Raw genomic sequence first — 25635 nt, forward strand, 5'->3', positions numbered from 1 at the left:
GGGGTGGGTTGGGTCTCGGACTATCAGGTGCAGGGGGCTAGGTGTTGGGTGGGGGAGAAGCCGACGGTGAAGGTGTTTGGGTCTGAGGGCGAGGGCGAGGATTAACCGGTGACCTAGGGCTAGGGTCGATGCTTCGACGACCGGGGGGGCTGGGTCTCGGCCTATCGGGTGCAGGGGCCAGGGGGGCTGGGTGTTGGACTTGGGTGGGGAAGAAGCCGACGGTGAAGGGCTTGAAGGCATTTGGGTTTGACGACAATGGCGAGGTAAGGGTTAGCCGCCAAAGACCTAGGGCTAGGGTTGTGGGTTGATGCTTCAATGACGATGAGGCTGGGTGTTGGGTCAGGTGGGGGAGAAATCGAAAGTGAAGGCGTTCGGCTCCGACGGCGACGGCGATGGCGATGGCGACGTGAAGGTTGACGATGGGTGGGGTGTCTGTGAGGCGATCTCTCGGCTCGGGCGGGTTATCGGCTGTGAATCACATCGTGTGATGCACAAAAAGAAAGAAGAAAGGCAATGAATGGACAGAATGGGTAGCATTATAGCAGCACGGGTCGGTTTTGTTGGGCGCGGGTCAGTTCAGTTTTGCGGGTATTTTTGTCCAAATACCCGAACCAAATCGACTACCCGAAGTTTTTGTAAAAAACTAACCGAACCCAAACTGCCCACCATAGATAACAGAACTGAACCAGTTAGAAACCTTTAATTAAATCTTAATTTTACTTGGAAACTAATAAAAATTTTAAATTACATAGGAAATAAACAACTTGCTAAAGAAGAATCCTAGTAAAAAAGGAATTAAAATTCATCCAATTCTGACTCGGTTGATTGGGTTGACTGATCTGCTTGCGTCATTGTTAGTCGACCCTCCATGATTTTTATTATCTCTAACCCAAATTTGGGTTTGTCTCCAGCTCAGCATGGAAGTGGGTTTTGGCATTTTTTTTTTACTTTTCAATAGGGGGATAAAGGAGAGAGAATGAAGGGTAAATTGGTCAATTTATCCCTTTATTTAACAATTGCAGTACTTATTGCTATTTCTCAAACGCCAAGATGTTTCTTGCAATTTTGCCACACTTCAAGGTTGTTCTTCACAATTTACCCCTTTTTTGTTTTCCAATATGGGGAGAAAGGAGAGGGTAAATTGGTTATTTTATCCCATTATTTAATAGTTGGGGTACTTATTGTTATTTCTCAAACGCCAAGGTGTTTATTGCAATTTTGCCAAACTTCAAGGCAGTTGTGTCACATTCCTAGGGTTACTTAGAGTTGAGATTGGAATTTGGGAGGGGGGGGGGGGGGAATCAGAATGAGAGAATCGAAAAGAGGGAGAGAAATTAGCAGAAAGGGATGAAGAATAGAGAGAGTATAGAGAAATCAGAAGGGAACGAGAGAGATTAGAGTTGAGAGAGACGAGAATTCGATTATCATTTCACATGGTATCCCATCCTATTATAGGTAGCCCTTTTATAGTAGTGCAGTTACTTCCCATGTGTTGTTCTATTCCAAGGCTGCCATTTCTTCCATAACTGCTGTCCTCCAATTTTCATCTTGTAGAGCCTGATGAATGTTTCTCGGAATAGCCAAATTATCAAGACTGACAGTGAATGACCGGTATGTAGGGGATAATTTTGAGTATCTGAGATGATGAGAGATAGGGTGATTTGTACAAGTTCTGATCCCTTTTCTCGTAGCAATAGGAGTCCAAGGTCATCCTCCTTAATTATGTCTTCAATCACTGGCCTTCCTTCCTCTTATCTTTTCTGGACTTATCCCCAGGTTGGATGAAGGGTTCAGCTGAGTAATATGAGGCCTTCTAGAATAAACCTTAAGAGGTGGTTTATCTTGAGCTTAATCTTCTCCTGAATTCCCAGTAATTTCTTTCTCATCCCCTTGCTGATCTAAGTAACTAGAATCTGAGTTAGGCTGGGAACTGTCCTGAGAATTCTCTGATTGCTGGAGGGAATCAATGGGAGAGTTTGGGTAGGAATGATCAGTGACAGGCAATAGGGTACTCCACACATCATTTGGATGTGGTGAACTGTCCTGCAGCTGATGGTTCTTGAAAAAAGATTGATTCTCGATGAAGGAGACATCACATGAGACAATAAATTTTCGGTTAGCAGGATCATAGCATTTATATCCTTGTTGAGTGGGAGAGTAACCAATGAATATGCACTTAAGGGCTTTAGGGTCCAACTTAGATTGGGAGAGTTGGTTTTTGTGGACAAAAGCTATGCAGCGAAAAATCTTTAGAGGAAGAAAGTTTAGGACACTAGATTGGTGAGGAAAAGATTCAATGAGCACACTCAAGGGAGTTTTAAACTCTAGAATTTTTGAGGGTACCCGGTTGATAAGATAGGCTGAGGTAAGGACTACTTCTCCCCAATAGTTGTTAGGAACTGACTTGGCAAACATTAAGGCTCTTGCGGTTTCAAGGAGGCGCCGATTCTTTCTTTCTGCTATCCCATTTTTGTTGGGGATTGTAGGGATATGAGCTTTGGTGAAAGATACCATGCTCATTGAGATATTGCTGGAATTCATTTGAAAAATATTCTCAGCCATTGTCTGATCTTAGAATATGAATAGGAGCTTGGAAAACATTGGTGACCATTTGATGAAACCTTTTGAATATATGATAAGTTTCATATTTATCTTTCATTAGGAACACCAAACACATCCGAGTGTGGTCATCAATAAATGTGATGAACCATCGTGTCAAGTTGGGAGTCCTAGTTGGTCCCCAAATGTTGTTACGAATCAAATGAAATGGCTTTGATGGTTTATAATAGGTATGTTTAGGATGAGGATTCTTAGTTTGCTTGGCTAAGATACAATGTTCACAATTGAAATGCTGGATTTTATTGATAGATAGGATTGAAAGGACACAACCTTGAGATATTCTAAACTCGGATGGCCTAATCTTTGATGGCATAACATTAATTCAGATTCAAAGGCTGTAGCTAACGAGGATTGAAAAAATAACTGAGAATCAGTAGGTAATTCAAGCTGATTTGTCTGATATAATCCCTCTCTTTCCTCAGCTTTGCCAATCATCATTCCCAAGGATATGTCCTGAAAAACACAATGAGAACCAAAAAATGTTACTGAGCAATTCGTTTCCTTGGTTAATTTGCTTACTGAAATCAGGTTGCACCTTAGGTCCGGCACAAAGAGTACCGAATCTAAGGTGAAACCTTCTATGTAAGCCTTTCCTTTCCCTTGAGCCGAGGATCTTGATCCATCAGCCATTAACACTTTTATGTCCTGATTACATGGTTCAAAATCAGATAGAGTTTTGAGGGAACCTGTCATGTGGTTTGAATCTCCTGTGTCTACAATCCAACAATTAGTAGAAGACCTTTTAGATAGTAAAGAACAACCTATATTACCTTGATTCACCAAGGACACCACCGGCTTATCTGAGATTTCAGCACCATTCTGCACTTTAGTTTGGCTAAGTAGTTGTTGTATGGCCTCCAATTGACCATCAGTCAACGCAAGCAGGTTTGAAGTACCTTTCTCCGCTTCTGCCACATATGCAGGCTGAGTACCCTTCCGCTGGTTTCTTGGTTTCCAAGTGGCTGACTTCCCATGTAACTTCCAACATGTCTCCTTTGTGTGATAGGGCCTATGGCATTGATCACACCATGGCTTGTCTCTTTGTACTTCACTTTTGGCTGGATTGAGGGCCTTTCCCTTTGATATACTCCAAGCAGAGAACCCCTCGTTTTCTGAATGACCAGCAGAGGAGACCATCACTTTTTTGGTACTCTATTCTCTCTTTACTTCTGCAAAGACCTCCCTTAATGATGGAAATGGCTTAGTCCCCAGCAACCTTCCTTGTACTTCATCTAAATCCGGATTGAGACCATGGAGAAAATCAAACTCTCTTTCTTTTTCCACCATCTTCTCATACTTTCTTCCATCGGCTGGACACTCCCATGTGATCTCATAAAAGAGATCCATCTCTTGCCACAACTCAACCAAGGTGTTATAATACTGTGTCACCGAGTTAGTACCTTGTTTTGTTGTTCGGATGGTGGACCGGACTTGGAAGCTTTGTGCTGAGTTTTCAAGGTCTAAATATACCGCCTTGACAGCCTCCCAAATCTCACTCACCGTCTTATAGAACAAATATGTCCTCCCTATTTTTGGCTCCATGAAGTTTACTAACCAAGCCATCACTATAGCGTTCTCTGCTTCCTAGGCCCCATATGTGGCTGATTCTGTGCTCGGCTTTGCTATTTCTCCTGTCAAATAGCCCATCTTGCCTTTCCCTTTAATCATGAGCATAACTAATTGGGACCATTCACGGAAATTGGTTCCATTCAGTTTATGCACAGTTATTTGGAGAGAATGACTATCCAGGACTGTTGTAGGTGCTGAAAACTGAGGATTATCCATCCGGGAAGGCGGCAGATTTGAGGTGGTGGTCTCACTCACCTGTGGGATCTCGGCCATTATGAGGATTTGAGAGTTCTAGTTGAAATAGAACTCTTTACTGACTGCCACAAAGACCTGGTTCTCATACCATGAAGAAATTTGGTAGGATTGAACGAAAACTACCATATCATTTCGTTGATAGAGGCCGAATATAAGTACACAAAGAATCCTAATAATTCTCCTAGATTTTCTCCTACATAACCTCTTATTTTCTAGGATAAGATTACAACTTATCTAGCTATTTTACAGATTACAACAGAAGCTAGATAGAATTATCTAACTTACAACAATTATTCAAAACACAAAAAACTTATCTTCAGTTGCTGCTAGGACTCTTTCCTTAGTCCACGTCTACTTAAATCTCCTATAGAACTTTAACTTCTTCCAACAATTACTTTAGTAGCTGCCCTTCCTCCCTTGCCTTCCTGAATGGCCTGCTCCATTTTAGGTCTTTCCTCACTTCTTGCAACAACCAGCCCGATCTTAGGGCATCAGCAATCTTAGGGATACCTCCAATCTGCTGGTTGCTCTTAGTGTAACCATTAGGCTACTACCCCTGTGCTTTCTAGAAATGGCTTCTAGTGCTGTTTCATGAAGCCTCATCCTCTCAGCCACTTGTTCTACCGTGGCAGGACACATCATTTTCACAATTGGTCTCCACACATTGTTAAGAGTTAAGACCATCAATAAATTTCAACACAAAGTAAGATTCCTTCAAGGTCAGTTGAGAATTAAGCATCAATGCTTTCAATTCCTCAAATTTGACCTTATAGACCCTTCTTGCGTGAGGTTAATGAATTCATCTCTAAGTTGATTTAAGGAATAGAGTACTCCTTAGAAAAGAATTCGGCTAGAATACTAACTAGGAATTTATGTGAAAATAGAATCAAAAAGTCATCTAACTTTCTACTGACGTCCTTGATTACTTTCCTTGTTGCATCACATTCTTCCTTGAATGTTTTCCCAAATGGATGTGCACTTTCTAGAAGACCTTCGACCATCTTGACAGGTTCAATCCTTGAAAACTCACTTCTATATTAGCCTCTTGATCAACTTCTAAGGACCTCCTCGAAAATAGAGAATCGATTAATAGTCTTTGCAAACAGACTCTAGGTAGTACCTTACCTGTAGTTGAGATCTCCTTTCTCACAACCGGATAAAACTGCCCAAGCTTAAAAGATAGAAGCAACCAAGAACAGTCTCTAGGCATTGCTTATGTTCAACAATCACCAATAATTAGCATTCCCCTGACTTTCACTTTATTTTTTTTGGAGTTTGTCTTCTAGAATTGTCTTAGAATGAATGGCTTCCAACCGTCGGCTAGGTCTTATGGAAACTTGTTGGGTAATCGATCGCCTCACAACAGTTGCCTTGGGTAATCGATCGCCTCAGAGCAGTTGGCAACCTATAATCGGCTTTTGTGGCTTACGATTAATGATTGCCATCGTCGATTGACGACTACTTTTTCCTTTGATTTGTGCTCAATCGCTGGTCATGACTGCTAATGGTTGTGAATCAACAAGCCCTCAATCCAATTTTAGAGCCGAGGATTGTCGAAATGAGCTTCATTGAATTGTCTCAGTCACCTGCAGCGACCTAGATCTAGTTGCTCCAGACTTACTTCAAAGTTGATTGGGTCTGTTTGGTCTTTGGCTGTCTTCACAATCTAGACCTTAATTATTGTTGGAAACTTCTAGATATCTCAACCAATGATTGTTAGCTTGTTCTATTTTCAAAAGTCGAACAAGGACTACCAGGGTTCACAGTTGTGGATGATTGGCTTAGTTCACCTTCAATTCCGAGCTGAGAACTGTTATAAATTGCAGGAATCACAGTCGAGAATTGATTGGCTCTGTTACCATTTGTCACATTCCTAGGGTTTCCCAAGGTTGAGATTGGAATTAGGGGGGAAATCAAAATGAGAGAATTGAAACTAGGGAGAGAAATTAGCAGAAAGGGAGGGAGAATAGAGAGTATAGAGAAATTAGAAGGGAAGAGAGAGAGATCAGAGTTGAGAGAGAAATGAGAATTCAATTATCATTTCACATAATATTCCATCCTCTCACAATTAACCCTTTTATAGGCATAGCTGGCTGCTAACTAAATTCCTAACAACACCCATGTGCTCCTAACAGATTGTAAAATATCTCCTAACAAACTATTATAACCCTAATACAATATTGCCCCTCTATTGGTCCTAGGATCATGCCATGTTCTTTGCTATTTACCCATTTAAGAAATTGGGTGGCATCAATCATACACTATAACAGCATACCAAGCCTATATCTGACCATTTGGACTGGCTACTTGAAGCATCGATCATATTCTATTGGACAATAAGTGTGAATGGCATTCAAGTCTATCAACTAAAAGTAAATAAGCTAGAAGCTTCAGAAGATAATTGCAAATATGCCATTATAATCTTAAATATATCATTTAGCATCCAATGTTTATGAAAACTCTAAAGTACAGTGGGCTTTTAGCTTTCAAGTAAGACCCAACTCCAACCAATGCAAGTATTGGACATGTCACTGGCATGGCCACATGTTCCTACATGTCTAACAATATTTGTGTTGACATAATTATGGTACTCATTACGTGTTCTTGCTTTATAATTATTATCTTGTTACTGTTTTTCTTCTGTTCTTTCTTTCCTTCCCCGCCTCTCTTCATTTTACAAGCTGTTTTGATGTGGGATTTTACATTACCCCTTCTTTTTCCTTTTGTTGGGGTTGGGGGGATTGTGTTCTAGGTGGATCCATCAGGTTCATACTTCTCTTGGAAAGCTTCAGCGATGGGGAAGAATGTCTCTAATGCTAAGACATTTCTTGAGAAGAGGTAAGATAATTTGGTTGCATTCATGATTTGTGCAAATTTCTTTTGCTAACTCGTTTTTGGCTTGACTAGTGAATTGAAAAATCCTATGAATGGTTGACGGTTGAAACTTGACTGGATCATGGGATTCTATTTCTATGTCACCATTTTCACCTAATCATATCAGTTCTTACTTTACCTGAGCTTTCAGCATGAACTTTTTTCTCTATTGTTTGTTACCTTCATCTAGGTATGACCATTATAGTGTAAACTGTGATGTCCATGGCTTGTAGCTTCCTAACTGCTAAAGCTTTCACAAAATCTTTTGTATTTGTTGGCTGCCAAATTGTCATTTTTGTATTTTGTTGAATTTCAATTTTGGCTAATTCTTCCAAACCCATAAAACAATTATTCAACATTGTGAAATGCTTCTTGCTGATGCATTAGCTCTCTTTTCTTTTATGATTAAGTTTACATCTCACAGAAATGGTATTTTTTTTGGTTGGGTTTGTTTTATCTTTTTCTTTGATTGAGGGAGATTAATTTGATCAGCTCCAAATGATTCTTGCTATTTATATGGCATGGTAATCTCTAAATGGTCTTCTAAAGTGATTGTCATTTTCTCCCTTCTCTTTCTAAACCAGAGAGGCCTTGGGCTTTGCTGTATGTACTTTGAAGTTGTATGAATGCAGTCAAATTTGATATTTGTTTTCTAGAAATCGTGTTGAACCAGTCCTTTAGTCTTAATTCATGATATGGACTTAATTTGAATGTTTTGTGCAGGTACACGGATGACATGGAGCTTGATGATGCTGTCCACACGGCAATCTTGACCCTGAAGGAGGGGTAAGAAAATGAACTTTTCTAATGCATGAGAAATAAGGGCTGCTTATGAAATTTTTTCTCTTTGATTATCATGCTCAGGCTCCTCTATCTGTGCATGAATATTTTCCCTGCTCAGTGTTAGATGTTTTCTTTTAACAAATCTTTTAGGCCTTCGTTCTTTGCAAACATATTTATTTTGGGTGGACTGGGATAGACCATTTCCACCTAAAAAATGATTTAATAAATTTTTGTTTCGAAGGGATGAATGCATCCAAAGACTTGTCAGTAGGGTGCAAGTGTAAACAAATATAAAATATATTCAAGTTCTGTACTACTATGTTCTTCACGATCCTATAGAACTCTTTTATCTTTTGGCATGTGCTGCCACAGGAATATGGGTTTGGCATTTGGTGCCATTCAAAAGAATCAAAACTTAGCCCTTTTCTCGTCTTTACCATTTTGAATGCCCTTTTGTAACCTCTGTCTTTGATGTATTTCTCCAGATTTGAAGGGCAGATCTCTGAAAAGAACATCGAGATTGGGATAATTGGCACTGACAAAAAATTTAGGTAAGTTTCCCCTGTTATTTCCTGGTGGTTTTGAGTCCTTGACTCTGCCATGTTTGGGGTGAATGATCACTTGGTCATGTTTTTGTTTGAATGGCAGAGTGCTAACACCATCTGAAATTGCCGATTACCTGGAGGAAGTTGAGTAGCTTAAAGCATTGATATCTATCTATCTTGTCAGTAAAGTAAAGGCTCGTGCAATCCTGGTGTGAAGCTGGGTTTTTCTGCTACAAAATCTATATCCGGTTCTGTTGGTAGAAAATTATGAATTGAAAACCGGTGGACATTTGTGGTGAACATTTGTTGTCTATGGCCATCTGGCTCCCATGTTCTACTTCTTAAAACATTTGTGCTTCAATCTCTATTTCAGTTTCGATGCTGTGCTTTTTCCATCGGCTTGGCTTGCTTCGTTTATTTGGCAACTTGTTTATTTTGGTTCAGCCAAACCTAAATCTGGGTTCATGGAGAACAAATCCGGGTTTGCTCGACCCAAATTCGGTTTGGGGAAAGAATCTTGCCAAGTCAATTTTCTGGTGGTGAAGAGTAAAAAAGAGGGTGAGTTTCCGTAGTAATGATAATAAAGCTGGCTTTGAGATTGGAAAATTACGGGGTTAAAAGCTAAGGTTACAGTGTGAATATGATCCTCAGATTTTGAAGATAGATGGTAAAGTTATATATAAATATGACTTTTTTCTCACCTTACTTTCTACTCTCAAAAGGCAAGCCAGCCAGTCGCCTTGGAGAGGAATGAAGACAAATAAGTAGGCGCGATGATGGAGAGGGTCTTAAATGTGCAGTGTTTAATAATCTTATCTATTGAATTGTTTTGATCTCCCTGTATAATTTCTGTAATGTACGGATGCAATACTGTTCCAAATTCACAGAGGAAAAATATGTTTAAAATTATTAGCTAAAGAATAGCAGCGGCTTTCGTAGCTCAGTTGGTTAGAGCACCCGTCCAATAAGGGGGAGGTCTTGCTTCCGATTCTCAACGAAAGCAAGATTCTTTGTTTTGCTGTTTTCATTTTCTTCACAAAAGATGGCACTTTGACAAGTTGAGCTGAGTTATACTTTTTGTCTTATTTTCCAAGAAGAGAAACGAATGCCCTTGCATTTTGAGCCTTCAATAATTTTCTCTTCAATTACAGTTTTACTCTTAAGAACGAAGTTAAAAGCTAAATAGCCTATAATAGAATTTACATATATTACTTATTGTTAACATATATTAATAAGCAAGAAGTATAATACCACAATCTGTTTCTTGATGTTGTTATTTAAACCTTTATTTTGCAGTGCAGCAACAACAAAAAAAAGAAAGAAAAAGAAAAACAATATCAAGCATGCTGTTTATAGAAACGAAAATGGCTTTTCCTACAAAATGACCCACCAATATGACAATAAAAGCCATTTTTTGAAAATTAAAAAAACATTATTTTCTAAAAATTTCAAATACTACATATAACCCAACAATATGACAACAGTATTTCTAAAAAAAAATAAGAATTCTGTGAATGGAATCGACAACAGTATTTCATAAGCAAAATGATCATAACCAATTTTTTAAAACCGACATCTTAATTAGAAAAACAACAAACATTTTACAACTTAAGATGGACAAGTCTTATATACAAAAACTGCATTTAATTGTTTTCACTTTGAAAGAGATATTAGAAGCAAAGAAAAGCGGAGCAACGTGGGTAAAGATCAATCATAGATGCATAGTTGAGAGAGGCAAGGCATCCACGAGGCAAGCAAAGGTAGTTGGGAGCCAACAATTTTCAACAGGTGGGGGCTGGTTAGAAAAGAAAGGCAAATTAATGTTATGTGTGAGTGTATATGTGTTAATGTGTGTGGGAGTGTTTGTCTCACATTGCTCAGTGAAAAAGTCTAAGCGGGTATAAATAGACCAAATCTTGATATTAGGTTTGGGCCTTAAAGGGTACCTAGATTTTGTGAGCGGGCAAAACCATACCCACACGCAAGCGCCGCCATCATCCGTCCGGTCAGATCAATATGACTAAAATAATATATTTTTAATAAAAAATTATTTAATATATTATTTTATTTTAATATTAATCCCATGCTCTCCATGTCTCCAGTGAGTGCTGTCGCGGTCCCAGTCCCAGGTAGCTTTCCGAATTTCCTGCTGTTGCTTTCCTCAATTTATGCACGGTTGCCTCCATTTTCCTGTGATTGTGTCGGGCTGTCCAGGTGTCCCATGCTTTGCATATATATATATATATATATATATATACACAAGCTTTAAGTTGCGCGAAAAAAAAAATTCTTGTTTTGGAGCTCCACCATCTCTCTCTTCTGTTAAATTTTTAGAATCTCCTCACTGTTAATCAGCGAGCTTATTTCATTTCTCCAATCTTTCTTCTTTCAAACAAAAGAGCCAAATACACCACTGCGAATTCTGCCAGCTCCGATAGTTCTCGGCTGTTGTTCTACCTATAAGATAATTTCATCTTGTTAAGACTATCGTCGTAGTCTGCTAGCTGTCGGTGCAGGACGATTCTGTTTTTAGGACAATATTTTTGCGTAACTTGATCTGTATTAATTTCTTTGCTCGTTATAGCGTTGTCTACTTCGACAATTAATTACAGCTTTCTTGTACCGATTTTATATGTAATTACTGCTATTACCCCAACAATTAATTAGAAGGGGCATTGTCAGGATTGGGATGGCTTTTGTCTGAACAAAACATTAATATATGCTGGCACTCATTTGACTTGGTCGGAAGTGGTGGCTTCGGATGAACATACATACATACATATATATATTTAAACAACTTTGTATTTAAACAATGGATAATGCTATTCGACCATCCTCAACGCTACCCTCAATGCCACCCTACGATATATCGCGATATATTGATACGGAAAAATCACAATTTATTGCAATGGAAAGAGCAACCCATTTCATTAACAAAATTCAAATTTCTCACCTCCCCATCTCTCTCTCTCTTTTTCTCTCTGTGCTGAAATCGGCTTACTGCCGTGACACACACACACACACACATGCACGCACTCTTTCTCTCTCTCTCTGCCATCCCTTCTTCTCCTTTCGGCCGTAACTCTCTCTTTGTCTCCATTGTCCCTTCTTCCCCTTCCGACTGTGGCTCTTTCTCTTTCGTCCATTCAACCCGACCAAGCCTCCAGTGTTCTAAAGACTCGTTCTTGTCGTATCTCTCCTTTCACCTCCAACAACCATCTCTCTCTCCCTCTCCCTCCCGCCCATGCAAACGAGCCTCCTCATTGCAGTAGCTTCGATCTATCAGGAGGTAAGTTTTTTAGTTCTATCAATAGTGATTTTTAGCACACATCCATGATATATATGTATATACACATGACTATGGTTTAACTGAAAGTTTAAACTTAGATCTACGGAGATTCGACCGTTGGATCTTGTTAGTTTTTGGGTATGTTGGTAGGTGTCGGGTGGTTGCCTCTGATCGCCGAAAACCACCGGCTACGGTGGTTGCCGGCGACTAACAATGTGTGTTTCTATTGTAGACGAAAATTAAAAATCAGATCTACGAAAATCCAACAGTTAAATCTGGCTTGGTTTTGTATATGTTGACCTTCTTGACTTGGTATTTCTAATGATAGGCTATGGTCGTTGGAATTTCCAACCGACAGTGGTCACCAACAACCATTGGCGGCGACAGTTGTGGCTGGCTATTTTACGCGTATGTATACATATATAATCATGTACGTATTTCCTTTCTTTTGCTTTAATTTTTATGTTTGCTTTATGATTTGTTTTATGGTGATGATGATGATAATTTGAGTTTTTGAAATAGAAATTATCGACATTCAATTTTAGCCGACCCTGATTCGTTTTGGGTCGCGGTGAGTAAGTCTAGAGTGCCAAGAAGAGGAAAACAGGGGCTCTAGATATGAGTCAACACAGGAGTTTTTTTACATGGTTCGGCCAGAACGATGCCTACTCCATGACCGCCCTTTGATTATTCTCTCAGAATGGCGGTGTCTGATTATTCTTTATGTCTCTATCCCTCATGATATCTCTGACTCCTATTTATCTTTGAGGGGCCTTTACAATTTTGATAACGTATAGGAATATAATGATTACATAATGGGGGACAAACAACCCTTATCACCTACACAAAATCGGGAGTGAGATCCCCATTATGAGGAGCATGGGTGGTTGGAGATAAAGCAAATGGACCCTATTTCTGACTTCTCAACAACTTTGCCACTTATGCGAGCTGGAGGTTTTAGGCCAGCGATCTGGTCGGTCCAGTGAACTGAAAACAAATCAAATTCTTTTACAACTCAAAACAAATCACCTTTTTTAATTTCTGTTATACGTATTTCCCGCATCATTCCTCATGAGCCAGACTTAGTCCAATGGGCCGGCCCAATCGCTCGAAGCCCAGAAGGCCCAAACGGCCTCGCCAAAGAAAGTCCATACACCATCAAGATCCGAAGCTCGGTTTAGGGTTCAGGGTTCAGGGGTCAGGGTTTAGGGTTTAGGGTTGGGGGTTGGGGGTCGGGGTTCGGGGTTAGGGGTTCAGGGTTAGGGTTTTTTTTTTCCTGTAAATAAGAGATGTATAAAACAAAACCGGCCAAAAGGCTACAAACCAAGGTCAGGGCATACCTCGGACTAGCAAAAAACCAGAGGCAACAACAAATCACCAATCACCTTCTGGGCCAAGAAAGGAAAAAGTAAAAAAATGTAAAAAGTGACAGAACATGAAATATGTACAGTATAAAAACACTGGCCACAAGAAAGACGTAATCCATCTCGAACTGATAATGCGACGGACGGAATCTCTGTCAGTCTAGAGACTAATAAACCAATAAACCCATGTGGGCTGGGCATGAGCGAAACATAAACATGGGGGGGAACTGGCACCAAGGATGAGGCGCCATGGACATCGTATCCTGCCCCCAAAGCAAAACATCTCAACGGGGAAGAGAGGTCTAGTCTCTCGGAAGCCTCCAAACATGACGAAGAGCATGACTCTGAAGGGACGACCTGAAGGAAATAGTGGCCAGTCGGGCCCACACAGCACACTGAATCAAATGAGCCAATTGAGAAGCTGATCTCTCCTGATCTCGAAAACACCTGTTGTTGCGCTCCCTCCATATAAAATAAACCATAGCATGAAGCACTAATCTGTTCGCCACCTGCCAGGGACTCTTGCCACTCCATCTAGTCGCAACCTAAAGGACTCCAGTATCCCACCTGTGCCAAGGCCAGCTGAATTTCTTCGATTTACGGAAGAAAGACAGCACCTCTTGCGAGTAGCTACACTGGAAGAAAAGATGGCTATGTCTCTCAGCATCCGCCCTGCAAAGAAAACATTTATTCGGGAGCCAAGAACAAGTTAATACGATCAAGAGTAAATAAGCGTTCTCGAATTGCAAGCCAAAGGATAAATGAGTAGGCGTGAATACTAACAGACAACCAAACTAAACGATACCAAGGAACTTGGGAGCGCTGAGCTTGAATCGCCTGAAAAGCAGTCTTAACTGAGAAGAGCCCGTTTGCGGCCAGAAGCTAATAAGGCTCATCATGGCGGCCAGGGCGAGGCAAACTAGGAAGGTGGTTACCACAGAGATCAGGGGAGATAGAACTAAGGGTCTCCATCGGAGTCTAGGCGTCATCCTTTATAAAATCTGAAACCTTAGCCAAAATAGGGATACCTACTTGACGAGGTAATTGGCGAGGGAAGCGATTAATGAGAACCCCCATCGGGTGCCACTGATCATACCAAAAGAATGTGCTAAAACCGTCCCCAATCCTCCACCCAAAAAAAGGTTTCAGAATTCCTCGTAATAAGAGCAGCTTCCTTCAATACCATGGGCAGGCATACATAGTCTTTAGGAGCCAAAAGCAAGTTCCTTTTACCTGATAAGTGTGCACCCAGTTCGCCCATAAGGATTCCCTATCCCCAACCAGCAAGCACCATATGAGCTTGGCTACCAGAGATTAATTCCAAACATAGAGAGGCTTAAGGCCAAGGCCACCCTGCCTCTTCGGGCAACAAATGTCGTGCCAAGCCACTTTCACTTTATGAGGATAAACACCGAGGCCCAATACACATAGATAGTGGAAAGGACTGACTACGCTAACTGCAATCGACCCCCAAATGAGAGAGCCCTGCTGCGCCAAGCACAAATCTTATTCCTCACTCTATCAATAACGGTTTGACAATCTCCCTAGGAGAGCTTAGAAGAGAGAAGAGGAACCCCCAAGTATCTCATAGGTAGATTCCCTCTCCGAAAACCAGAGGCATTATAAATAGCTTCACGAAGGGATGGGTCCTTGCAAGAGACGAAACAATTACTCTTGGATGGATTGGCAACTAGGCCAGACAGAGAGGAAAAACGCTCCAAGCATGACTTCAAGATGCTGACCGAGGAGGGATCGCCATGAGAGAACAGGAGCAAATCATCTGCAAACATGAGCATCACCAGCTTAGTCTGATCACATTTCCAATGGTATTGAAAGTTTGAAGCCCTCGAGTGGTGCCTGACAATACCTTGCAGGACTTGCATAACTAGAACAAAGAGGTAAGGGGACAGGGGATCCCCTTGCCTCAACCCCCTACCCCCAGGGAAGAAACCATATAACTGACCATTGATCTTAATCAAATAGCGGGGGGTCGTGATACACTCGCGAATCCAGCCGCAAAATTGAGGAGGGAAGTTCATCAAATGAAGGGTCATTAGGAGAAAGTCCCACTCAACTGTGTCATAAGCCTTAGCAAGGTTGACTTTCATAGCACAACGGGGGGACCCCTTATGTAGATGGTATTGAAAAACCAACTCTTAAGCGAGCAGAACATTATCCCCTATCGAGCGCCCAGGCACAAAGGCTGCTTGGGACACATCCACCAAACCAGAGAGCACCGGCTTAATCCTATTAGCCAAGATTTTGGTTATGACTTTATACAAGACATTACAACAAGAAATAGGCCTAAATTGGGATGGCGTCTCAGGGTAAGGAACCTTGGGAATGAGACTAATAATGGTTGCATTAACCTGGCCCAAGAGGCGACTAGAGGTGAAAAAGCTTTGGATAGCCTTCACCACGTCCACACCCACGATCTCCCAAGATTTTTTTAAAAAACTTAGCTGTGAATCCATCAGGCCCAGGGGCTTTATCATCGCCCATACTGAAGAGGGCAGCCTTAACTTCTTCGGCTAAGACCTCAACAATAAGCCCCACCCATTGGTCTTCATCCAAATGCTTGTCAATGAAGGGGGTCACATCAATGGGGTTAAGGGGAGAGTTCCGAGGGCTTTGCCCATAAAGATTATGGAAATAGGAGACTAAAGCTTCCTCAACCTCCTCTTTGGAATTTGTGATAGTGCCATTATCTCTCAGGAGGTTCATAATACGGTGATTATTACGCCTAGCGAGCATGGATTGGAAGAAGAATCAGGAACAACGATCTCCCTCAGCTGACCACCTAATACGAGCACGAAGGCGGAAGTGGTCAGACTTTTGCGCAAGAGCCACTAAATAGTCCCTATTCAACTCTAGCTCTTGCTGGTGAAGGACAGGGTCATGGGGATTATCCTGCAACCGTTGTTGGGTACAGAGTAAGTGATTTCTAAGAGACAAAACCAGGTCAGAAACATGCCTCCTAGACCTATTAAGGGTCTTCATGGCATTCTTGACCACTTTGAGCTTTTGGACAACTTGAAACATGGGAACTCCAGGGATCCACCTATTCCAACTAGCTTCCACCCTATCCAGGAAGAAGGGGTGATCGAAAAGGTGGTTGAGGAACCTAAATGGGCTACCCTTATGCTGAAGATCTTCACCCAAGGCCACCACAACAGGGTTATGGTCAGAGATCCCTGGTTGGAGAAAGAGGGCCTTGCTTTCTGAATAATGGGCAATCCAGTCATCGTTGACTAGGGTTCGATCTAACTTCCTAAGGATACACTCATCACCAAACCTCTTATTAGACCATGTCAATTTAGGGCCACTATAAGCCAAATCCTGAAGAGAGGCAGACAAAAGGAAATCATTAAACCTGCGCATACCTAAAGAGAAAGAGGTGTTTCCACCCCTCATCTCAGAATTATTACGACACATTAAAATCCCCCAAAAGAAGCCAAGGGTTAGAAGAAGCTGTCACCCTAAGACCTGTGAGGGAGTTCTATAATCTGGATTGGTCCACCTCCTCATTCCTTGCGTAAATACAAGACAGGACGAAAGGGATTGGGATCTCAGCACTCGTCACTTTGACATGGATAACCTGGTCCGACTTGAATAAGGTTCGCACACTAAGGGCGTTCAGGTCATAACCTATCCAAATACGACCCCCATCACAGATGTTATAATTGAAGTCCCAATTCCAAGAAGGTATGACATTGTGAGAGACATCCGTAGCATGCCTGATGCGAGCCTATGAAGATCCCTTTGGTTGCATCTAAAAGCCCACGAACAAGTTGAGCATCATCCCAAGAAAGCCAAACCAGATTCAAGTAAACGAAACAAAATAAGAAAAAGAATGATATAGACGCCACACTCCAGAATAAGAGAAGAAGTTGGGAGCGATAAGCCTTGGAAATTGGACGCCACAAGATTGGAACAATCTTGATAAGTCTTGAGTTCTTGGAAAAACCAAGTGAGAAAGTTCTCCTTTCAATAATCACGAAAATTAACCAACCTTTTGAAGTGTTTACAATTCCCTTTAAATAGAAAAACAAATATGAAACAACTACCAACTTGAGATAACTACCCATTAACCTAATAACTACCCACTTCCCAAATGCTCAATAACTACCAGCAACACACCACTACCTTAATGGCTGGTACCCTCCATAATGTAATTTAAGAAATTAAACAACTATTTTGTTAGCCAGCTACACATAGACATAATCTTGGGTGCCACGTGTCATCTTCTAAATGCTGCCACATGTCATCTTCTAATGGGCTAGCATGCTGATTAAATGGACATAGGCTTGACTTCCACTTGTTGTCTTCCAATTGGTGGATGCATCAGTAAAGCCTTGTTTGGCTCGAATGTCTTCAATTAGCCCGTTGAGTGTCTCTCTCATTTTCTTTGCCTTTGCTCTTGTGATTGGACCTCCTTGTAGGCTTAAAGGATCTTTGGCATGTTTTACAGCTCCATTGATCTCATCAGTCCCCCTCTCCTCAAGAGGATTCGTCCACGAATCATCACCTACATCAAAAGGAGTTAAGTCAGAAACATTAAAGGTAGCACTAATATTATACTCACCAGGTAGGTCCAACTTGTAAGCATTGTCATTGATCCTAGTAATCACTTGAAATGGTCCATCACCCCTAGGATGCAACTTAGAACGCCTTTGAGCTGGGAATCTCTCTTTGCGCATATGTACCCAAACCCAATCGCCTGGTTCAAAAACTAGTTTCTTTCGACCTTTGTTGGCTTGTGTAACATATTGCTCGGTTCGTTTTTGAATTTGCTGTCGGACTTTCTCGTGCAGTTGTTTCACCATTTCTGCCTTTTGCTTTCCATATAAATTTACACACTCAACAAGTGGTAAAGGTAATAAATCCAATGGAGTTAGCGGATTAAAACCATAAACTACCTCAAATGGGGAATGGTTAGTGGCAGAATGGACACTACGATTATATGCAAATTCCACATGTGGTAAGCATTCTTCCCAATTCTTCAAATTCTTTTGAATGATGGCACGCAATAGAGTAGACAAAGTACGATTCACTACTTCAGTTTGTCCATCCGTTTGTGGGTGGCAAGTAGTAGAAAATAAAATTTTTGTTCCCAACTTACCCCACAATGTCTTCCAAAAGTAGCTTAAGAATTTAGCATCTCGATCCGAGACTATAGTCTTTGGCATGCCATGCAAACGAACAATCTCTTTAAAGAACAAATCTGCAATGTTGTTAGCATCATCTGATTTATGGCATGGAATGAAATGTGCCATCTTGGAGAACCTATCAACAACAACAAAAACAGAATCTTTCCCCCTCTTAGACCTAGGTAAACCCAATACAAAATCCATAGAAAGGTCAACCCAAGGTTCGCTCGGAATAGGTAAAGGAGTATATAGACCATGGGGTGAAACGCTTGATTTGGCTTGTTTACAAGTGATACACTTTCCACAAACCCTCTCAACATCCCGTCGCATATGTGGCCAAAAGAAATGCTCAGTTAATACATCTAATGTTTTTCTCACTCCAAAATGTCCCATTAGGCCACCCCCATGAGCCTCCCGCACAAGTAATTCTCTCAAAGAACTTATAGGCACACACATTCTGTTCTCTCTAAATAAATACCCCTCATGCCTATAAAATTTCCCAAAAGCCATTTTCTCACAAGCCTCATAAACATTAGCAAAATCTGGATCACTAGGATACAAGTCTTTAATAAATTCAAATCCTAGCAATTTAGCATTCAAAGTTGAAATAAGCGCATACCTGCGAGATAATGCATCTGCAACCACATTTTCTTTTCCTTGTTTATATTTGATCACATAAGGAAAGGTCTCAATGAATTCTAACCATTTTGCATGTCGTTTGTTCAGCTTCCCTTGTCCTTTCAAGTGCTTCAAGGATTCATGATCAGTGTGTATGACAAACTCCTTCGGCCATAAATAGTGCTGCCATGTCTCCAAGGTCCGAACCAAGGCATACAGCTCCTTATCATATGTAGGGTAGTTAAGGGCTGCTCCATTTAGCTTCTCACTGAAAAATGCAATGGGGTGCCGCTCCTGCATTAAGACAGCTCCAATGCCAATACCCGAAGCATCACACTCAACCTCAAAGGTTTTAGAAAAATTGGGTAAGGCAAGTATTGGTGCAGAACTTAATTTCTCTTTGATCAAATTAAAAGCTCTTTCTTGCTCACTTCCCCACTTAAAACCCACACTCTTTTTAATAACCTCAGTCAAGGGTGCGGCTAAAGTACTAAAATCCCTAACAAATCTTCTATAGAAACTTGCTAGGCCATGGAAACTTCGCACTTCGGTGATAGATTTAGGTGTAGGCCATTCTTTGATTGCTTTAACTTTCTCCCCATCTACCTCAACCCCTTTATCATTTACAACATATCCTAAGAACACAATTTGATTTGTGCAAAAGGAACACTTCTTGAGGTTAGCAAATAACTTCTCTTTTCGCAAAACACTTAGAACATTTTGCAAATGCTCTAGATGCTCATCTAAGGTCTTGCTATAGATTAGGATGTCATCAAAGTAAACCACTACAAACTTGCCTATAAAAGGACGCAAAATATGGTTCATCAACCTCATGAATGTACTAGGGGCATTAGTTAACCCAAAGGGCATCACTAACCACTCATATAAGCCATATTTTGTCTTAAAAGCGGTTTTCCATTCATCTCCTTCCCTCATTCTAATCTGGTGATATCCACTTTTTAAATCAATTTTAGAAAAGATACATGAACCATGCAATTCATCTAACATGTCATCTAATCTAGGAATGGGATGGCGATACTTTACAGTGATTTGGTTGATGGCTCGACAATCCACGCACATCCTCCATGTCCCATCCTTTTTAGGCACAAGTAAGACCGGAACCGCACATGGACTCATACTCTCTCTTACATATCCCTTTGCTAAAAGTTCCTCAACTTGCCTTTGGAGCTCCTTCGTTTCCTCGGGATTGCTCCTGTAAGCTGGTCGGTTAGGAATTGATGCTCCTGGGATGAAATCTATTTGATGCTCTATTCCCCTCAAAGGTGGCAAACCACTTGGAATATCATTGGGAAAGACGTCATCAAACTCCTGCAAAAGAGATTTAACAATACTAGGCAAAGAAAGGTCAAATTCATTAGTATTTAAGCAAGCCTCTTTGTACAAGAGTACAAACATAGGCTGCCTAGCATAAAAAGCACTCCTCACATCTCCCTCTTTTGCATAAAAACTTCCTTTTTTTCTCTCTATTTTTCCCTTTCCACTCTCTGAATTTCTTTCCTTTTTACTCTCATTGTTTTTTCTTCTCTCTGAATTTCTCTCCTTTTGAATCCCCTCAGATTCACTCTCTTCTTCCTTACTCTTTTGCTCTTCCTTTTTTTTATTTCCCTCGTTCTCACTCCCTCTTTTCTTTTCATTCTCTTTTTTAACCCTCATCTGATCTTCATATATCTGTTGGGGTGTCAAGGGTACAAGGGTAACAGACTTCCCATTCATTACAAAAGAGTATTTGTTAGTGTATCCATCATGCTTGACCCGCCTATCAAACTGCCATGGCCTCCCCAATAGGATATGACCAGCTTGCATTGGCACAACATCACAAAGAACCTTGTCACAGTACCTTCCAATGGAAAATGAAACTAGCACTTGTTTATTTACCTTAATCTCACCACAATCATTCAGCCATTATAGCTTGTATGGTCGGGGATGTGTTTGAGTTGGTAAATTCAACTTCTCCACCAATTCCGTGCTAGCTACATTGGTGCAGCTTCCTCCATCAATAATCATTCTACACACTCTTTCTTTGATGTGGCACCTTGTGTGAAAAATGTTGTCACGTTGCACCTCATTCTCTTCTCTTGCCTGCAAGTTTAAAGCTCTCCTTGTCACCAAAACAACTCCATTCACGGGATGCTCTTCTCCATCACTCTCATCCATTAGTGGTAAAGATTCAGCCTCTGTCTCACTTTCAGTTTCAACCTCTCCATTGTTCCTTAAAACCATTGTCCTCTTGTTTGGACATTGAGATGCAATATGTCCCTTGCCTAAACACTTAAAACATTTTATATCCCGATTTCTATTAGATTGAGGCTCAAAAGTACCTTTCTCCTTGCTAGGACCCACTTCCTTGCCCTTGTAAGACTTAGGCTCGAATTTGGTTTTAAGATCTGCCTTTTCCTCCCTTTTGCTCCAATTTGGTTTCCAAGTTGAGGATGAACCCGAAATCTGTCCCACCCGTACAACACCTTTTCTTTTGAGTTGCCTCTCAACTTTCATGGCCATGTGTAACATATCCTCTAGCTCAACATAATGTTGTAGCTCTACCACATTGGCAATGTCTCTATTTAGCCCTTGTAAAAACCTAGCCATGGTTGCCTCCCTATCTTCCTCCACATTGGCTCGAATCATGGCAACCTCCATTTCCTTGTGGTAATCCTCCACATTTCGGGCACCTTGAGTAAGGCCTTGTAGCCGCTGGAACAAGTCTCGATAGTAATGACTTGGAATAAACCTCTTTCTCATGATTGACTTCATTTGTTCCCAAGTGTCCACAGGCTGTTCACGGTTTCTTCTCCTATTCAAAACAACTTGATCCCACCAAATTATAGCATAATCAGTAAATTCAACAGCAGCAAGTTTTACCTTTTTGACTTCAGAGTAGTTATGACAGTCAAACACAAGTTCCACTTTCTTTTCCCACTCCAAATAGGCTTCCGGATCATTCTTTCCTTGAAATGAAGGAATATTCATTTTAATGCTCCCCAAGTCACGATCATAGGTATCCCTTCTTACTGGATTCCTCCCACCAAATCTGTTAGCCCGTTCATTGCCCAATCTGTTTGTGGCTTGATCCTCAAATTCTTGCTCATCATCTCCATCTCGATCTAGAGTTCTCGGCCTCCTCACATTTCTTCTTCCAAATCTGTGGCCGAATCTAGGCAAAGTAGATTGATCATCAAAGTTTAGGTCATCTTCTTCATCATCCTCATATCCATCAAGATGACTTTGTCTCCCCAAGTTAGCACTTTCACGAGCTGGTCTTCTTCTCACATCAGTTGGGCCAACTTCTTGCTTTTCTATTCTTTCTATTCTGTCAGTCAATTCTCCAAACATAACATTGAAGCGTTCAAAGTGTTGTTGCATTGCTTGGATCACAAATGAATTGTCACTACTCCCCTCTTCTCGAACTCCCTTGTCTTTTGGGTCCATGTTAGTAACCTGCATAAAGATTCAAATATAACCTCACAAGCACTCCCTCACGTGTTTTCTCTCAATTTGTTTGATTCACTCAACCCTCGTGTATATCACTATTTATTGGCTTTTTCTTTTAATAAGCTCACACTCTTGCCTTTTACCACTCAACTTTCTCAATTAGCTTTTGAAAGAACTCAACAACTATAATCAAGAAAGTGAAATCTATGGCAACCCAATTTGCAAAGAGTATAACCAGGTTAGATTGAAGAAGGAACACAGAATTGAATAAATTTTGAACACAGAATTTAATCACAATTGATGAATTTAGAACATTAGAAAAACAACCAGATTTGTCTGTGTGTTGAAATGCTATGTACCCACTGATTTGTTGTGTATTTTTTTTTTTTTTTTTTTTTTTTACGTGCTTGACTGAAACTCTTTTTTTTTTTTTTTTTTTTTTTTATAAGCACGAAAATTCCACTATCTGAAGTTTGATTCTTGAAATCAAGATGAATAGAGATATGCTTTTATAGGTGTGTGGGTTTAGTTGATTCACACAAACGGTAACAATGAAGGTGATTAGAGTTCACAAAATCAAGATGAACAGATCACAAGGCATCAAAGGTAACCAAGTAAGGATTTAATACCAATGGAAGAACTTAAGTATAGTCACAAATCAAGGAACGAGAAAAAGAAGTACAGTAAGGATAAAGTCAAAGGATGAAAAACAAGAACCAACGAGAACAAAAAATCAAAGGGTGGAAAAGAAGAAAACAACAAGAACAAAGGAAATAGCAAGAATGCAACCTAATCAGAATCTGGAAATTAATAGATTCCAACAACTTGAAATTTTTTTTTTTTTTAATGTGTTTCGAACCTGATTTAGAACCTGGCTCTGATACCAAAACTGATGCGAGCCTATGAAGATCCCTTTGGTTGCATCTAAAAGCCCACGAACAAGTTGAGCATCATCCCAAGAAAGCCAAACCAGATTCAAGTAAACGAAACAAAATAAGAAAAAGAATGATATAGACGCCACACTCCAGAATAAGAGAAGAAGTTGGGAGCGATAAGCCTTGGAAATTGGACGCCACAAGATTGGAACAATCTTGATAAGTCTTGAGTTCTTGGAAAAACCAAGTGAGAAAGTTCTCCTTTCAATAATCACGAAAATTAACCAACCTTTTGAAGTGTTTACAATTCCCTTTAAATAGAAAAACAAATATGAAACAACTATCAACTTGAGATAACTACCCATTAACCTAATAACTACCCACTTCCCAAATGCTCAATAACTACCAGCAACACACTACTACCTTAATGGCTGGTACCCTCCATAATGTAATTTAAGAAATTAAACAACTATTTTGTTAGCCAGCTACACATAGACATAATCTTGGGTGCCACGTGTCATCTTCTAAATGCTGCCACATGTCATCTTCTAATGGGCTAGCATGCTGATTAAATGGACATAGGCTTGACTTCCACTTGTTGTCTTCCAATTGGTGGATGCATCAGTAAAGCCTTGTTTGGCTCGAATGTCTTCAATTAGCCCGTTGAGTGTCTCTCTCATTTTCTTTGCCTTTGCTCTTGTGATTGGACCTCCTTGTAGGCTTAAAGGATCTTTGGCATCTTTTACAGCTCCATTGATCTCATCAGTGCCTTTCTTGGACTTTAGTCTCTAAAAGAGCAATAAGCTTCAACTTATGAAAAGAGATAAATGATCGCACCTCGTATTTTTTAGTGGCTTGATTTAGACCCCTGATGTTCCATGAAGCAATCTGCATCATTGACACTCTTGGGAGATCGGGTCTGAACTCGCCGACCCAGGCTTCTGTTCACCTTGCTCACGCATCTTCTTCCTGTCTCTTTTAGCTTGAGATCTAGTCTTGGAATGGTGCCCATCTGAACTAACGCTCTCAACCCGCTCAGGCTCTGAGATCTGACCCTCGCTACCATCTCCGTCACTCAAAATTTCTCGATAATTTTCTTCTGCTACCTCTCCATCTGACTCCATAGGAGAGGGAACATCCTTATCTTCTTCTGCAAGAGCACAAAAATGATTTTTAATTTGAGCATCAACATCCTTAGGGTCATAAGGAACTGTAACGGTATGGAACTCAAGACACTCTGCCATGGTCATAGAAGCATAATCAAGAGCAATCGACCTAGGTGACGAACTGACTTCTTTTCCCTTATCTTGGGCCTTACCTCTCTTACTTTTCACTTTAGTGAAGCCATCTCCCTCATCTGCTTTCTTACTACCTTCAACATTATTAGGGTCTATTTTAGGTTTCTTTGGGCACTGAGAATCTAAGTGACCAAAAATCTTACAATGTGAACAAATCGAAGGAATCCATTGATATTCTATTTGGAGCCTAGATATGCGACGTTCACCAGAGGCTTCATCATAGCCCTGATCTATATCTATAAACTGGGGAAATTTGGAGTAGACATTAACATCAACACACACCCTAGCATATCCTAATCTTGATCTATCCTGTGTCATAGGGTCAGCATATAATGGTCTTCCTATGTGATTTTCCATTATAGAAATTCCTTTTAATGACTAGCCTTCTAAGGGTAGGTTATGAATCTTAATCCACAAGGGGATGGAAGAGTGGGAATCCTTTGCTAAATTCATACCTGGTTCCCAGCATTTAATAATAAATGGGCGACCTACAAAATGATATGGCCCATCATAAAAAATCTTTAACATACTTTCTTGGGAATCAAATCGAAAGAAGTAAAATCCACTATTATTTGAAAGCACCTCTATAAGACCATGGCTTTGCCACAAATGCTTGGCAATATTTTGAACAACCGGGAAGGGCAACCGCTTTTCAATAAAATATCCAACCAGCGTATTCATCCAATATTCAGTGCATTCATCAATAACATCGCTAGGTAATTTAACAAGAGGGACTTCAGATTGCGTACCTAACGGCGGGAAAAAATCCAATCGTGTGGGAGATCGATGGGCCCTAACATCTGCGACATCAGCCCATGATTTTTTGGGCTGCAAACCAAGCTTGCTGTTAGGCTGAAATGGGCTGAATCCTTGCTGGGCTTGCATTCGTTGCTTGTGAAAGTTGCCATGAGACTTTGGGCTAGCTGGGCTATGATTCTGTTGGCCC

General features: G+C 40.6%; 2 protein-coding genes and 1 pseudogene across 3 annotated transcripts in view; 1 reads left to right on the plus strand and 2 right to left on the minus strand.

Moving 5' to 3' along the window:
* The window catches only part of LOC127811491 (proteasome subunit alpha type-2-B), a 34797-nt gene extending 25757 nt beyond the window's left edge, over positions 1-9040 (plus strand). For both annotated transcript variants that reach the window (XM_052351403.1, XM_052351402.1), the window contains exons 9-12: positions 7196-7281; positions 8041-8103; positions 8586-8651; positions 8749-9040. In XM_052351403.1, coding sequence (XP_052207363.1) covers positions 7196-7281; positions 8041-8103; positions 8586-8651; positions 8749-8797 — 264 coding nt within the window. In that variant the 3' untranslated portion in view covers positions 8798-9040. The remainder of the gene's footprint in view (positions 1-7195; positions 7282-8040; positions 8104-8585; positions 8652-8748) is intronic.
* An 8008-nt stretch (positions 9041-17048) lies between these two features.
* Positions 17049-22615, minus strand: LOC127811959 (uncharacterized; annotated as a pseudogene).
* A 1669-nt stretch (positions 22616-24284) lies between these two features.
* Positions 24285-25046, minus strand: LOC127811278 (uncharacterized). Its single transcript, XM_052350991.1, has one exon. It carries the CDS (start codon positions 25044-25046, stop codon positions 24285-24287), a length of 762 nt encoding a protein of 253 aa, XP_052206951.1.
* Positions 25047-25635: the final 589 nt, after the last annotated feature.

The sequence above is a fragment of the Diospyros lotus genome, chromosome 10 (assembly GCF_014633365.1).
Source record: "Diospyros lotus cultivar Yz01 chromosome 10, ASM1463336v1, whole genome shotgun sequence".
NCBI lineage: Eukaryota > Viridiplantae > Streptophyta > Magnoliopsida > Ericales > Ebenaceae > Diospyros > Diospyros lotus.

What these genes read in the sequence shown, in the direction of transcription:
- LOC127811278 (XM_052350991.1), bottom strand. Translation starts at nt 25,046, where the DNA reads ATGGAAAATCACATAGGAAGACCATTATATGCTGACCCTATGACACAG.